This window comes from Schistocerca piceifrons, chromosome 1, assembly GCF_021461385.2.
Source record: "Schistocerca piceifrons isolate TAMUIC-IGC-003096 chromosome 1, iqSchPice1.1, whole genome shotgun sequence".
Taxonomy (NCBI): Eukaryota; Metazoa; Arthropoda; class Insecta; order Orthoptera; family Acrididae; genus Schistocerca; species Schistocerca piceifrons.
The window spans coordinates 658808008-658822395 of NC_060138.1; the positions used below are offsets into that span (position 1 = coordinate 658808008).

The 14388-nt window shown below is 37.3% G+C and overlaps 1 protein-coding gene across 2 annotated transcripts in view; it reads right to left on the reverse strand.

The window, feature by feature from the left end:
• Nucleotides 1-14388, reverse strand: part of LOC124805447 (calcium-independent protein kinase C) — a 236400-nt gene that overhangs the window by 29646 nt on the left and 192366 nt on the right. For both annotated transcript variants that reach the window (XM_047266011.1, XM_047266020.1), the window contains exons 11-13: nt 14035-14173; nt 12199-12387; nt 6055-6201 (exon numbers count right to left, since the gene is read on the reverse strand). In XM_047266011.1, coding sequence (XP_047121967.1) covers nt 6055-6201; nt 12199-12387; nt 14035-14173 — 475 coding nt within the window. The remainder of the gene's footprint in view (nt 1-6054; nt 6202-12198; nt 12388-14034; nt 14174-14388) is intronic.

Genomic DNA, 14388 nt, shown 5'->3' on the forward strand with positions numbered 1-14388 from the left:
AAATTCATCCACTATTTTAGTGTCTCATTTCCTAATCCAATGCCATTAGCAATAACTGATTTAATGTGACTACATTTCATTACCCTTGTTCTACTTTTATCAGTGTTCATCTTATAACCTCTTTTTTAAGACTCTGTCCATTCTGTTCAACTGCTCTTTCAAGTCCTTTGCTGTCTGATAGGACTGCAATGTCATTGCCAAACCTCAAAGTTTTTATTTCTTCTTCCTGACCTTTCATACCCTTTCCAATTTTCTCTTTGTTTTTCTTCAAATCATATTGAATGTACACATTGAATATCACTTGGGACAGGCTACAATCCTGTCTCAGTCCTTCTTGACTATGGCTCTCTCCTCCATGTCCTTCGACTCGTATAACTGTGTTTCTATAAAAGTTGTACATAACCATTTGCTTCCTGTATTTTAACCTTTCTGATTTGAAAATTTCAAATATTGTAGTTCAGCCAACATTGTCAACAGTGTTCTCTAAAAGTACAAATGCTATAAACTTAGATTTATCATTCTTAAACCTATCTACTAGCAGGGAGTATATGCTGACAAGGAAAAAAAATTCCCGGATTACCCAGGTGAAAACACACTTTTACCGTGTTAAGTGACAGTATATTTTCCCTGCAAAACTTATCAATCCTTTGAATGGTTATGGTTTTATACACGGGCATTGAATCTCCTAGCACTTTATAAAATGAAACATAGGGAAAAAGACACGTTTTGGAAATGTCTTTGTTGTGCAGCAACATATATGCTGTGTATTTTCGTATTACGAAAGTATACATTGGAATTCCACCAAACACTGCATGTTACTTTCCAAATCATTGAAATCGAGATTGCGATGCGCTTTGTAAGCCAGTCATAGCTCATGTCACGTGATCTCGCCAGCCGATGATAGCGGATATTCAGAACATAGGACACGTGATGTAGTAGCCAACAGCAACATCACTGTTAAGTAGCACGAACACACAAACAGGGAAAGTTAATAGTTTAAATTAATATAAAATGTGTTGCTACAAGAAAAGGAAAGCTTTACATATAGTATTGGTCTCTAAGGTTAATAAACCGCACGAGAAGCTAAACTTTTGCATATAATGTTGATCTTTTTTGCGCGTGTTACACTTTAAGATATATCACACAAATGGGCCAGTAAAATTTTTAATAATGACATAAATGTCTGATCTCCAGTGTTCGAAATTCTTCTAAATGGCTCGTCATCGAAGTTGATTTTTAAATGAGAGTCAAACGCTATGTGATTTAAGAAGTTCATGGTACATTCTCGCACATAGTTCAACTTACATAAAAGGATATTTACTTTGAAAGTAACATTTTTCAAACCACCATTTGCAATATTTTCCTGCGACCTATTAGAAATAGGTTCGTTTCAGCAATTGCCAGAGAGCGCAGATAAACAGGGGACACCGCGCTTGCACAGCTACCGTGATGTAGGAAGCCCGTATGTATGTACGTGTAAAACATTGAAAGATCATGCATTATGTCATAAAAGAAATAAGACATCAGAGGATACTCCAAGAGTATCGGTATTTCGTGAACCATACTAAAAAGTGCACTTTTAAAATGCATACTTAAAGTGCACATTCATATGACCAGATTCCCAATGAAGTAGACCTCGATCTGATATTCAGCTTTTCAGTGTGGTTTTCAGGATGTAAATTTTCTTGGAGCACCAGTGCTGTATTAGATCATGTTTGGTTCTTTATTATGGCATAATACTATATGTGCTAGAAGATGAAAATGTCCACCTGAAATGCAGCGAACAGTTGAAACTAGTAGTAGTAACACAGTAGAAACTACTGTGGAATTAAACATTTCGTTTCAAATACAATGACTGCCTCTGCAGAAAAGGTTAATAAAAGTCAAATTTCTTTAGCAAACAGACAAAAATAACTTCACTGTTCTGCAAGGCATTTAATGCTTGGCTGTCAGAAAGGTGGAAATAAAATAAAAACTGAAACTAATAACATATTTTAGCTTCCGTAATTATGTGAATGTATTTTAATTCACTTGATAGCTCCTGGCCACACATATCCGTTTTGTTTTCATTTGATGTGAGAGTAAACGAAGGAGAAACAGCAAAATCACTAAATGTAAACACGGGTCACGTGGAGACTACCCACTATAACTCAGACTGCTCTGCGCATCGGCCCCGAATCTACAATATTTGCTAACCGGGTCAATACTAAAAAAAAATTGAATTTTCAAAAATATGTTTATCTTGTAGTGCACATCTTGTTGAAAAGTCTGAAACATAAAACATATGTGTTCGAGGAAATGTAAGGCATGTTGTTTGGTCTTAAGTGCGCCAAAGTGCAGTGCCACGTCTCTCCAGGCAGCATTCTTGTATCGCACGTCATTGTATTTCACTCTGTGGTATTGAAATGTGTATATTTTGTAATGTATACCATCAAACTATATTCAAGACAGTGGAAATTGAAATGTGTGGTGCCTCTCCTGCTCCCAGTCGGCCGGTTTGATGGCCTGCCAAAAAACCTCGCAATTAATAGTGAATGGAATTATTTGAAATCGGGAGAATAAGAACTCTTCAGAAAATTTGCACTTTTATTGCCTATTAGCTAATAACTTGCTGTTTTGTGTGACATAAAATTAAATATAGGATACATAAAAGCAATAAAGACAAGAGACAAGCAAGAAAGTACACATTTCTTTAATCCTTAGCTCCTAGCATTTTTTTTCCTCTCTAATCTTGCTACAGCTTTACAGGCCGTGCTTTCGTTTCTGCGAAAGAATCTACTACCTCATCAAAGTTCGTCAAACATTTTGCTACATGAAAAATCGAAATGTCGTTATCTAATACTGAAAAAGCTGTTAATACAAATAATACCCAAGACTGGTGTGGTTTCTCAATCTGATTATGTCTATTTTGTCACTCTCTCCTAGATAAAACAAAATAGACCTTTCTAATATTGCACCAATTTTGTAACACATGCCAAGTAAATGAGACTGTTTTGGCACTAATGGTCATTTTTATAACACAACAGAATATAATTCATGAAGTACCAATATCAAATGCCTATTAGGCCTACTAAAAGCAAAAAGCTTTATGTCACAAAATAATTTCACATTTCATTCATACGCACCAGTTTCTTAAGCATGAGATGGAAAAGTAGTATTACGAAATTTTTATATAAATTTGGAATTGTCTTGTTCTTCCATAATTTGTGTGATGTCCCCGTTTCTTCTCCTTCCTCGTTCTAACAAACAATTTTGTCATCACCAATTCTGTAGCTATTCCTGCCATTGTCAAAATTTGTTCGTCGATTAACTTCACTAACCCTGCCAGAATCACAGGTATAGTTATCCCACGATTATTCTCTGTTTAGGCGTTGTTACATGTTCATAAAACAAGTTTTCCACGTTACTTCCATAATAGAACTTAAGCAGCTGCTAACGGGGGACTGTACAACTGGACCTTACTAGTGTACCAGCAGCGATCTGGCAAAAAAAATTTCTTGCAAAATTTCACTTTCTTGGATAATCTTGCTCACCTGTTATTCCTGTTAGTCGTTTATTTCCATTCTTGTAGTCTGAATCTATGGCTTTTGCTAGTAATTATAACAGCGCTGATCATTCGCAAACCCAATCAACCACATAATCAGACAGCGATTGGCATTCATCTGTTCAGCTTTACTCTGCTCAGCTCATATAGCCCTGTTGTCTTTTGTGTGCAGAAAGTTTATTTCTAGAGTTTATTTCTCCTGACAGAGACGTCACGTACACTATGCACGCATTCAAAAATCAACTTATGATTCATTCAGAAATCAACTTAAAATATTTTCAAAAATGTTCCAAAACCAACAGGGATGCGTTTCAAAATCATATGAATAATCGATAGACCAACGTGTGCTGGATGCTAAGCGCTTTGTGAAACAAGTTTTTTTTCCCTCAAGAATATGAATTTGGCGCCCCCCTTTTCCCGGCAGCATCTAGCTGCTTGCACAGCGAACAGCCACATTCTTATACCCAGAAGTGGGAAAATCTACTACTCATACGCGACTCAACAGCGCATGTGCATGAGCCCGCTTGTACCTGTTAAAACGAATCTAATGTAAACAGTTGTGATTTCACGCTCATCGGAGGCAATTTGTTCTTGTGGAGGATTGCATAGTCTTCCTAAAGCCTTTGACATATTTTGCTGTTGGCACATGCTTGCATGAGCAATGTGTGTCGTTGTTGTATATGGCACATTTCCTTTGCGATTTAAGTTATTTTTGTTTTTTTCTCTCGTTTATGTTTTATTGTTGAAGTGTTATTCTGCAGTAGCGGGATGCAGTAATATCCTTTGTTAGAGTATCGGTTCTTACCAGTCAAAATTGCAAAAATTTAACAGTAAACTAAAACAATGAAAAATTCCTGGAATTCTAAAAAATTCCCAGGTTTTTCCGGGTCTTCTCCCGGATGAAAAAATTCCTGGGTTTTTCCCGGATCTCCCGGTTGTTCCGGGTCAGATACACCCTGACTATGATAAGTCATAGCGTCAGTATTGTCTCACATGTTTCTAAATTTCTCTGGAACCTAAACTGATTATCCCTCAGGTCAACTTCTACCAGTTCTTCCAGTCTTCTGTGAATAATTTGTGTCAATATTTTGCAACTATGACTTATTAAACTGATGATTCAATAGTACTCACACCTGTCAGCACCTGCCTTCTTTGGAACTGGGATTATTACAGACTTCCTGAAGTCTGAAGATACTTCCCCTGATTCACATATCTTGCACATCGAGTGGAATAATTTCTCATGGCTGGCCCTCCCCAGGATGTCGATAAATCTGAGGAAATGTCATCTACTCCATGGATGTGGTTTCACCTTAGTTCTTTTAGTGCTCTGCCAAATTCTTCTCACAGCATTATATCTCCCACTTCTTCCTCACCTCTGCCTTCTTCTTTTTCTATAATCCTCAAGTCTGTTATCCTTATATAGACCCTCTATATTCTCCTTCCACGTTTCAGCTTTCCCCTCTTTCCTTAGTAGCTCTTCATATACTTAAAAAAGCTGCTTCTCTTGTTCCAAATACGTCTTTAGTTTTCTTTTAGGCAGCATATATATTTCCCTAGCTGTGCATTTGTCCCCTAGCCATTCCTGCTAGCTGTTTTGCACTTTGTGTCAGTCTCACTTTTTATTTAGATGGCTGTATTCCCTTGCACCTGCTTTATTTGCTGTATTTTATATTTTCTCCTTTCATTAATTAAATTCACTAACTCTTGTGTTATCCAGGGATTTTTATTAGGTTCTGTCTTGTTACCTATGTGATCTTCTGCTACCTTCCCTATTTTGTCTCTCAAAGATACCCACTCTTCTTCTGAGATATTCTTTTCCCCTGTTTCAGTCCAATGTCACCTAACACTCCCTCTGAAACTTTCAACAACACCTGTTTCCTTCAATTTATCCAAGTCCAATCTCCGTAATTTCCTACCTTCTTGCAACATCTTATGTTTGGTATGTGATGGTACCAAGATAACAGCAGTACTGTAGTGTGACTTAATTTTTGCCTTAGCCAAGAAACAGAAGTGCAAGTAGCTGCTTTCACTAGTGTTATTGCTTCTGTTTGAATAGAATATGCCAGTAACATGATTTGAGTATGTGGTGATTGGTGAATACATCAGATAGGCATTGTAATTGAATCTTTCACCAGGAAAACCACCAACAATGACAAAGCACTCCATTTGTTCCTGATGTGGGTCACTGTTTATTTCCAATTAGAGTTCTGCAGTAGCCCCATCTGCTGTTCTGTTGGATTTTTCAATCTGTTTATATGATTGGAACTTTACTGCAATGTGCTAGTAGCAACATTTGGATTTTACCACATACACAAATGGGATTCTAACTGGAAATGTTTCATTGCTAACAATGAACTAGCTTCCTTTGCTCCTTCTCTCAACAATTAGTGAATTGTGTAACATAATACCTAAGTTGCATTTATTATTTTGCTTGTTAATTAAAATGAAGATAAATGTAATAGTATGAATGTTATATTATGACATGCAAGAGTTTAAAAAATATCACTCACTATCTTTGGTTTAAAGGGTGGCTTCACTCTCCGTGCTTCAAGTGCTTCCCAGTCCATGTCACGGAAAAAGGGATGAACGCGAATAGCAGCTTCTGTGCCTTGCGCAACCACACACCCCAACCGTTTGGCAGGATTCTTGGTCATGAACTGTGAAACAAATTAAAGTCCACTTACAAAGAAACATTCTACTCACACATGATACTGACTTATGCAATATCAGAGTGTGTGACATAAGTAAAACCAACTCCATTTGTGCACTTTCTTCTGTTTAGCATACTGTAACACACAGGATGGAATATTCCATTGAGTATATAATGTCAATACTACAAAAGCAAGCATGAAATAGTTGAAATCTGTGAGCTCAGATTGATCAACCATCTGGCACTCCAGCAAGCTTTCACATGACGTCCATTGCTGAGTCAGTAATCCATTGAAGGAAGGGACGTCGAACAGGTGTGCAGAACTATAGACCTATATCTCTAATGTTGATCAGTTGTAGAATTTTGGAACATGTATTATGTTCGAGTATAATGACTTTTCTGGAGACTAGAAATCTACTCTGTAGGAATCAGCATGGGTTTCGAAAAAGACGGTCGTGTGAAACCCAGCTTGCGCTATTCGTCCACGAGACTCAGAGGGCCATAGACACGGGTTCCCAGGTAGATGCCACGTTTCTTGACTTCCGCAAGGCATTTGATACAGTTCCCCACAGTCGTTTAATGAATGAAGTAAGAGCATATGGACTATCAGACCAATTGTGTGATTGGATTGAGGAGTTCCTAGATTACAGAATGAAGCATGTCATTCTCAATGGAGAGAAGTCTTCCAAAGTAAGAGTGATTTCAGGTGTGCCACAGGGGAGTGTCATGGGACCGTTGCTGTTCACAATATACATAAATGACCTGGTGGATGACATTGGAAGTTCACTGAGGCTTTTTGCAGATGATGCTGTGGTGTATCGAAAGGTTGTAACAATAGAAAATTGTACTGAAATGCAGGAGGATCTGCAGCGAATTGACGCATAGTGCAGAGAATGGCAATTGAATCTCAATGTAGACAAGTGTAATGTGCTGCGAATACATAGAAAGATAGATCCCTTATCATTTAGCTACAAAATAGCAGGTCAGCAACTGGAAGCAGTTAATTCCATAAATTATCTGGGAGTACGCATTAGGAGTGATTTAAAATGGAATGATCATATAAAGTTGATCGTCAGTAAAGCAGATGCCAGACTGAGATTCATTGGAAGAATCCTAAGGAAATGCAATCCAAAAACAAAGGAAGTATGTTACAGTACACTCGTTCGCCCACTGCTGGAATACTGCTCAGCGGTGTGGGATCCGTATCAGATAGGGTTGATAGAAGAGATAGAGAAGATCCAACGGAGAGCAGCGCGCTTCGTTACAGGATCATTTAGTAATCGCGAAAGCATTACGGAGATGATAGATAAACTCCAGTGGAAGACTCTACAGGAGGGACGCTCAGTAGCTCAGTACGGGCTTTTGTTAAAGTTTCGAGAACATACCTTCACCGAAGAGTCCAGCAGTATATTGCTCCCTCCTACGTATATCTCGTGAAGAGACCATGAGGATAAAATCAGAGAGATTAGAGCCCACACAGAAGCATACAGACAATCCTTCTTTCCACGAACAATACGAGCCTGGAATAGAAGGGAGAACTGATAGAGGTACTCAGGGTACCCTCCGCCACACACTGTCAGGTGGCTTGCGGAGTATGGATGTAGATGTAGATGTAGATGTAGATGTAGGGATTGTAAAATGTGAAAAAAATAATCAATGAATATTTCTAAGAATATGAGTTCTACCTTCTTACAGATCTAGCCAGTAAAGTCAGAAATGACTAAAGATAATATTAACAATCACTTTATTAGTGCAGTGGATATAAGAGAAATCAAATTGCAAAAATAAATTGTATACATAAATTATAAACAGCATGATTTAAATGGTATAAATGTGCCATAATTAGAATTTAAAAATTCTGTGTTTTGTAATTCAAGAATTGTTTTACTGAGTAAAAGCAATGTTCAATGCTCCTACTAAAACAACTTAAGGTTATTTTTAAAGGAATTTTGATACCACCGCTGTTTTAAATGACTAGCAAAGCTGTTGAAACACCATGTGAATAATACAGGTGTATTGTGGCCTTAGATATGCTTATTTTTATCACAGTTACCAGTTCTATTCAAAAGATACTCATTTGCAAAAAGGACAGAGTCATTTATGAAAATGCCAGAAGTGCTCTTTCCCCCCCAACCCCAACAGAATGAAGTGTGGTCTAAATGACTGAAGTTTATTAAAATTACAGATAGCTGACCAGCTTGCACTTTAGCTTAGTGTACAAAGAGCGCAACAAGCTTTTGAAAGCTTTGCTTCAAGAGCTCACACATAACAGTTCTATTTTAAGTTGCTTTGTAGCCATTTTACTGTAACTTTAATATCAGTAACTGATTTCAGTAATGACTTGATATTGTATCAAATACTTGTAGAAGTGGGAAAGAATCAAAATTCATGAACACAATTTTTTTCTTTATTTATTAACATTTTATTTTGTTGATACCAACTAGCAATCAGACACATATTGCTACATAATAAATCTGCGGCAAATTGAATTTCATAGAAATTTCCAGTCTCTGAAAAGATGTCAATAGTCTTACATTATCAACTACGCTCACAGTTAAGCTCTTATTAATAATCACAGTGAAAATTTTGGCAGAGGCAGCCCTACATGGCTGTGCAAGGGGCACACCGCATCTGTATGTCAGCTCCAGTTATTAATTTGTACTCAGAGCTACTATACTACTTATTTTATTATAATTACAAACATGGACAACAAATCTGTTTTATTTGAGTGACATGTTTCTAAACACTTGTGAGTTTTATGTTTAGCTGAGCACTCCTTTAAGTTTAATTGAAATTGATGACACTGTCAAGGATTTTGTAAATAATAAAGCCCAGAAAATAGATTTTCTTTACATATTTTTGTTATCTTTAAATTTGAATGAGAAATTACGAGGGCCGTTCAGAAAGTAACCTCCGGTTGATTTAAAAAAATACACCAAGTTAAATAAAAATATTTTAATATATACATCTTACAACTACATCTTTGCACTATTTTTCTACATAGTCTCCATAGCGATTGAGGCACTTATCGTATCTCTTCACAAGCTTTGAAATTCCTTCTGCATAAAAATCAACCGCTTGTGCCTGGAGCCAGCCTGTGACCACATCTTTGAGCTCTTCGTCGTCATCAAACCGCTGTGACCCGAGCCATTTCTTCAAATGCATGAAGAGGTGATAATCACTTGGCGCCAGGTCTGGGCTGTAAGGTGGATGGTTGATAACGTCCCACTTGAAGGACTCAAGAAGGGCCGTTGTTCTGCGAGCAGAGTGAGGACGGGCGTTATCATGCAAAAAAACGATACCGGAAGTCAGCATACCACGGCGTTTGTTCTGTATAGCCCGTCGTAACTTTTTTATTGTTTCACAGTACACGTCTTGATTAATGGTCGTACCACGTTCCATGAATTCAACCAACAACACCTCTTTGGCATCCCAAAACACCGTTGCCATCAGTTTTCTGGCAGAAAAATCTTGCGAGGCTTTTCTTGGTTTGGTAGGCGAATTTGAATGTGCCCACATCTTTGATTGTTCTTTTGTCTCAGGGTTCATGTACTTAATCCAGGTTTCGTCACCGGTCACGATTCTGTTTAACAATGGTTCTCCTTCGTCCTCATAACGTGACAGAAAGTCTAATGCAGAGGGTATTCTTTGAGTTTTGTGGTGGTCGGTAAGAATTTTGGGCACCCATCGTGCACAGAACTTACGGTAACCCAATCTTGCTGTCACTATCTCATACAAGAGAGTCTTAGAAATCTGTGGAAAATCAGTAGACAACTCCGACATTGAGAAACGTCGATTTTCACGAACTTTTGCATCAACTGTCTGAACGAGTTCGTCAGTCACCAATGATGGTCTACCACTCCTCTCTTCATCATGAACGTTTTCTCGTCCACTTTTAAATAAACGTACCCATTCACGGACAACTCCTTCACTCATAACTCTTGGTCCGTACACGGCACAAAGCTCACGATGAATAGCTGCTGCAGAATATCCTTTGGCTGTAAAAAACCTTATGACAGCACGCACTTCACATTTGGCGGGGTTTTCTATTGCAGCACACATTTCAAACTGCCACAAAAACTAAACTAGCGCTGGTACGACGTTCACTCGACCACGGCTTGATGCCGACTGACCTGTTGAGTGCGTGAACGCACAGATGGCGTCGCTACCCCCCCACAACCTGCACTGTGACCAACCGGAGGTTACTTTCTGAACCGCCCTCGTATATGTTTCAGTGTTGCTATTCTAGCTTTTGTCATCCCTGCCTGTCCTGCCCCCTGCCCCCCGTCACCCTTTCTATCTTATCTGCAAACTGAAAATTGCACACAACATGTTTCCTGAAGCAAAACTGATATCACAATAAAGTTTTGAATCCTCATGCTGGATTAGCTTGTCAACCTAACTTCAACATCAGCTAAGGGTGCCAAGGTGGTGCTTGCAACCTAGCAACAGAAGGGCTAGGATTATTCCTAAATTTTGTCATAGTGTGCTGGGGCGCATCTCCCCCATATTACAATCATGCCCGGAAGGGGCTCTTAACATTTATTGATGCTTACATGTAAGAAACTAAACTGATACTGCTGTGTCTGATCAAACACATAATTAATAATTGCTTCTAAGAAGTGTAACATATTATTTCTCCACATGAGAAGTTGTTATGCAAGACAAGTACTGGTATGTTAAATTAATTTCAAAGCGATGCATTGGTGTAATTTTTTGAATATCTGTTTCTTGAGTCATTGGTGTCCTCACCGCCTCTCATTACATACCAACTATGTACCGTAATTCCATAACTGCATTACAAGATTTAATACATCCATCATATTATTTCTAACTGTGTACAGCTTTAAATCTGTCTTTAAGTACTTAACTATTTCAGCAATTTGTCTATGGAATAAACTACTCTTATACAAACTATCATTGCAATAAAGAGGAGATCAAAGCTTTTTCTATTCCTTTATCATCACCATGGCTACCTTAATATCAAATTCCAACTGCCTTTCTTCTCACAGAATCTCTATCACACTGCCAATAGTCTTTGAGATTTTCTAATACCTGTCTGTCCTGCAGTTAAAATTTTGACAGGTCATGTATACTGACATATGCAACAACTTGAACACTTTCACTACATAAACTGCAACAGAAGAACCTACACTCAAGTCTGTGTGTCCTTGTTGGAAGGTGAATGTAGTCTGGTGCAAATAATAAGAAGTATTAATTGAATAAAGTATATGATACTGAAAAAAAGAGTGTCTAACAGTACTTGTGTGATAACTGGGGAAAAACTGATCTTTCTCTATATTGTAAACGGCCTTTTCTTGTACTTGACTTTTTTATTTAGAAGATTAACTGAAAATTAGATTATATGAAACAATTTTACTATTTCAAGAAGGAAGCAGTTACAATTGCTTCAAAAATTATAGACTCATGGTCTCTCAACTCGTAAGACTGAAGAAGTAAGAATGCTGTAGTAGGAGGGAGGAGAAGATTAGTGTTTAACATCCCATTGACGACAAGGTCATTAGAGAGAGAGCACAGGCTCAGATTGGGGAAGGATGGAGAAGGAAAGTGACTGTGCCCTTTTTAAGGAACCAGCCCAGCATTTACCTCAAGTGATTTAGGGAAATTAAGAAAAACCTAAATCAGGATGGACAGATGTGGATTTAAACAGTCATCCTCCCAAATGCGAAACCAGTGTGCTAACCACTGGGCTACCTTATTCGGTAAGAATGTTACAGCTGCTGCAACTCAAGATAAAGTCAAATAATCAAGTAAAGCAAAATCCTCCCCACAGTCAATATACCAGTACATTAACTTGTCTGTCTGCTAAAATATATATGAGAAGGATACATGATATACTAAAATGGTCAAATTTTGTATGAAAGTGCATCCTAATCAACAGCAATACAAGCAAAATAACAGTTTGTAACTAAGGAGAAGGGAATAATCTTAATAATATAAGGATAAACTTATAACTGGTGTTTGTCTTATGTCTAATACGTACTCCCTTTAATATCGAAACTGCTTCTTTGCTGAGCCACACGGGATATAAAACATCATCATGCAGAATTGACTCAAAAAGATCATCTTCATTATCTGCTTCAAATGGTGGCTGCCCCGCCATCATTTCATACATCAAAACACCAAGAGCCCACCAGTCCACACTGGGTCCATAATCAAGTTCTTGCAGAATCTGTCAAATATATAAAAATAATTGTGTTCAAATTGTCCATCTACATTGTTAAACTTGTTTTCTCTTCATATTTATTTATCATTTGTTGAAAAAAGTAAAAAAGAACTCTTAAAATTTCTAATCAGAAAACAGTTAAGCTTCTCATTCATATTTTCCACTGATCTTCTTTTAAATATTCACTAATGTTCCGTTTGTATCACTAGTTTTATTTCAAACATCCATAATTTTTGCATTTTGTGCATATTATGTGTCTACTAAATTTTTTGTTAGTTAATCTCAGAGTTGTCGTTTAACTGTTTTTATCAGAGAATCCTTTCTTTTTTATTTATGTACTTATTTCAATAGAAATGCAATGCTATTTTAAATATTTGTTAAATCCAAACAGATCTGTGGAGCAAAACTTGAAAGGATGCAGTCATGACTATTAATAATTTCATAGCATAAACAGAACAGTTCTTAATTATTTAGCAGCTCTGTAATAATACAGCAGCAGTTCAGATATACAGGTTGTATAAAAAAGAATCATCCAATTTGGCACATCAGTATTTCTGAAACTAATAAACATATACAACGAATTTTGTGTTTTGATGAACGCGACACTCGCAAAGTATTTTTTTCTCACCTTTTCATAGGTGTTCAATATACTCCCCTTGAGATGCAAGACATACGTCATGTGGTATTCAAACTGTCCCCACACTGCAGCAAGCAGGTCCTGAGTACAGCTTCCACAGCTGCTATTGTGTGATGTATCAGTTCATTCATTGTTGTTGGTAACGTAGGCCATAAACAGAGTCTTTTACAAGCCCATACAAGAAATAATCGCATACAGTCACGTCTGGTGACCTTGGAGGCCAGTAATGTAAGGCTGAATAATTTGGTCCAGTGTGACTGATCCATCATTCAGTAATCCTTTGATTTAAAAATCACCTTCATGAAGAGCTTGCAGTAGCTGAATTTGGTATGGTCTCATGAGTAAACGTCGATGCAACACATGCCAGATGGACATCGGGGGCATGTTGAGCTGTCGCGCTGTATGGCGAACAGATTTTTGCAGACTCCTTGTGAAACTATGGTGAATGCATTTGACATCTGTGTCAGACACTTGGGGACAGCTCGGTGATTTGCCTTTACACAAACAACCTGTTTCTCAGAATTGTTCATGCACTCATCTAATGCTCTATGCTGTAGGAGGATCCACACCATACCTAGTACAAAAGTCACACTGAATAGTTATTACTGACCCACACTCCACAAAATGTAGGAATAATGCTGCTACCTAGCAGGAACCATGTAAAACTCAAGAATTTTCTCTTTCCAACAGTACCTTATTCATGCACATATCTCAAATAACATAATAGTTATGATTTTTTTTTAAAAATTGGATGATACTTTTTGATACACCCTGCATTATGGATATGTCCAAGGAACATCTGCTTTCCAACAATCAAAGAGTATAAATATAAATATAACAAATATAGTTTAAAATTAGTCTAAATTAAAATGTTTCATTACATGGAATAATAATTACAGAAGTGAGCTACCAACAGATATTAGTATCATCTCTCCTGTGTTTTGTTTGTTCATTCAGGAAACATATAATGTACAGAGTTTTTTTTTTTTTTTCTTTTTTAACAAGTTGTACCTTACCTCTGGAGCTATATAATCTGGTGTCCCACAAAATGTTGTTGTGGTTGCACCATCTTTAATATTTTCTTTGCACATTCCAAAATCAGCAAGCTTGCAATGACCTTCATGGTCAAGAAGGATGTTGTCTAACTTCAGATCCCTGAAAAGGATGTAACCATTAATTAAAGATTTGAAATGAGAACTTATAACTCTGTTAATGTTATATGTCCAATATACCCAAAAGGTTCGGCTCTAGTAGAAAACTCCAAAAGTTCATGGCAAATATGACTGAATGGCATAGCAGTATAAAGGTCAACATGGAGTTAGAGGGTACAGCATTAATTTAGTAGATATCAGCTTACATATAGGAAATAG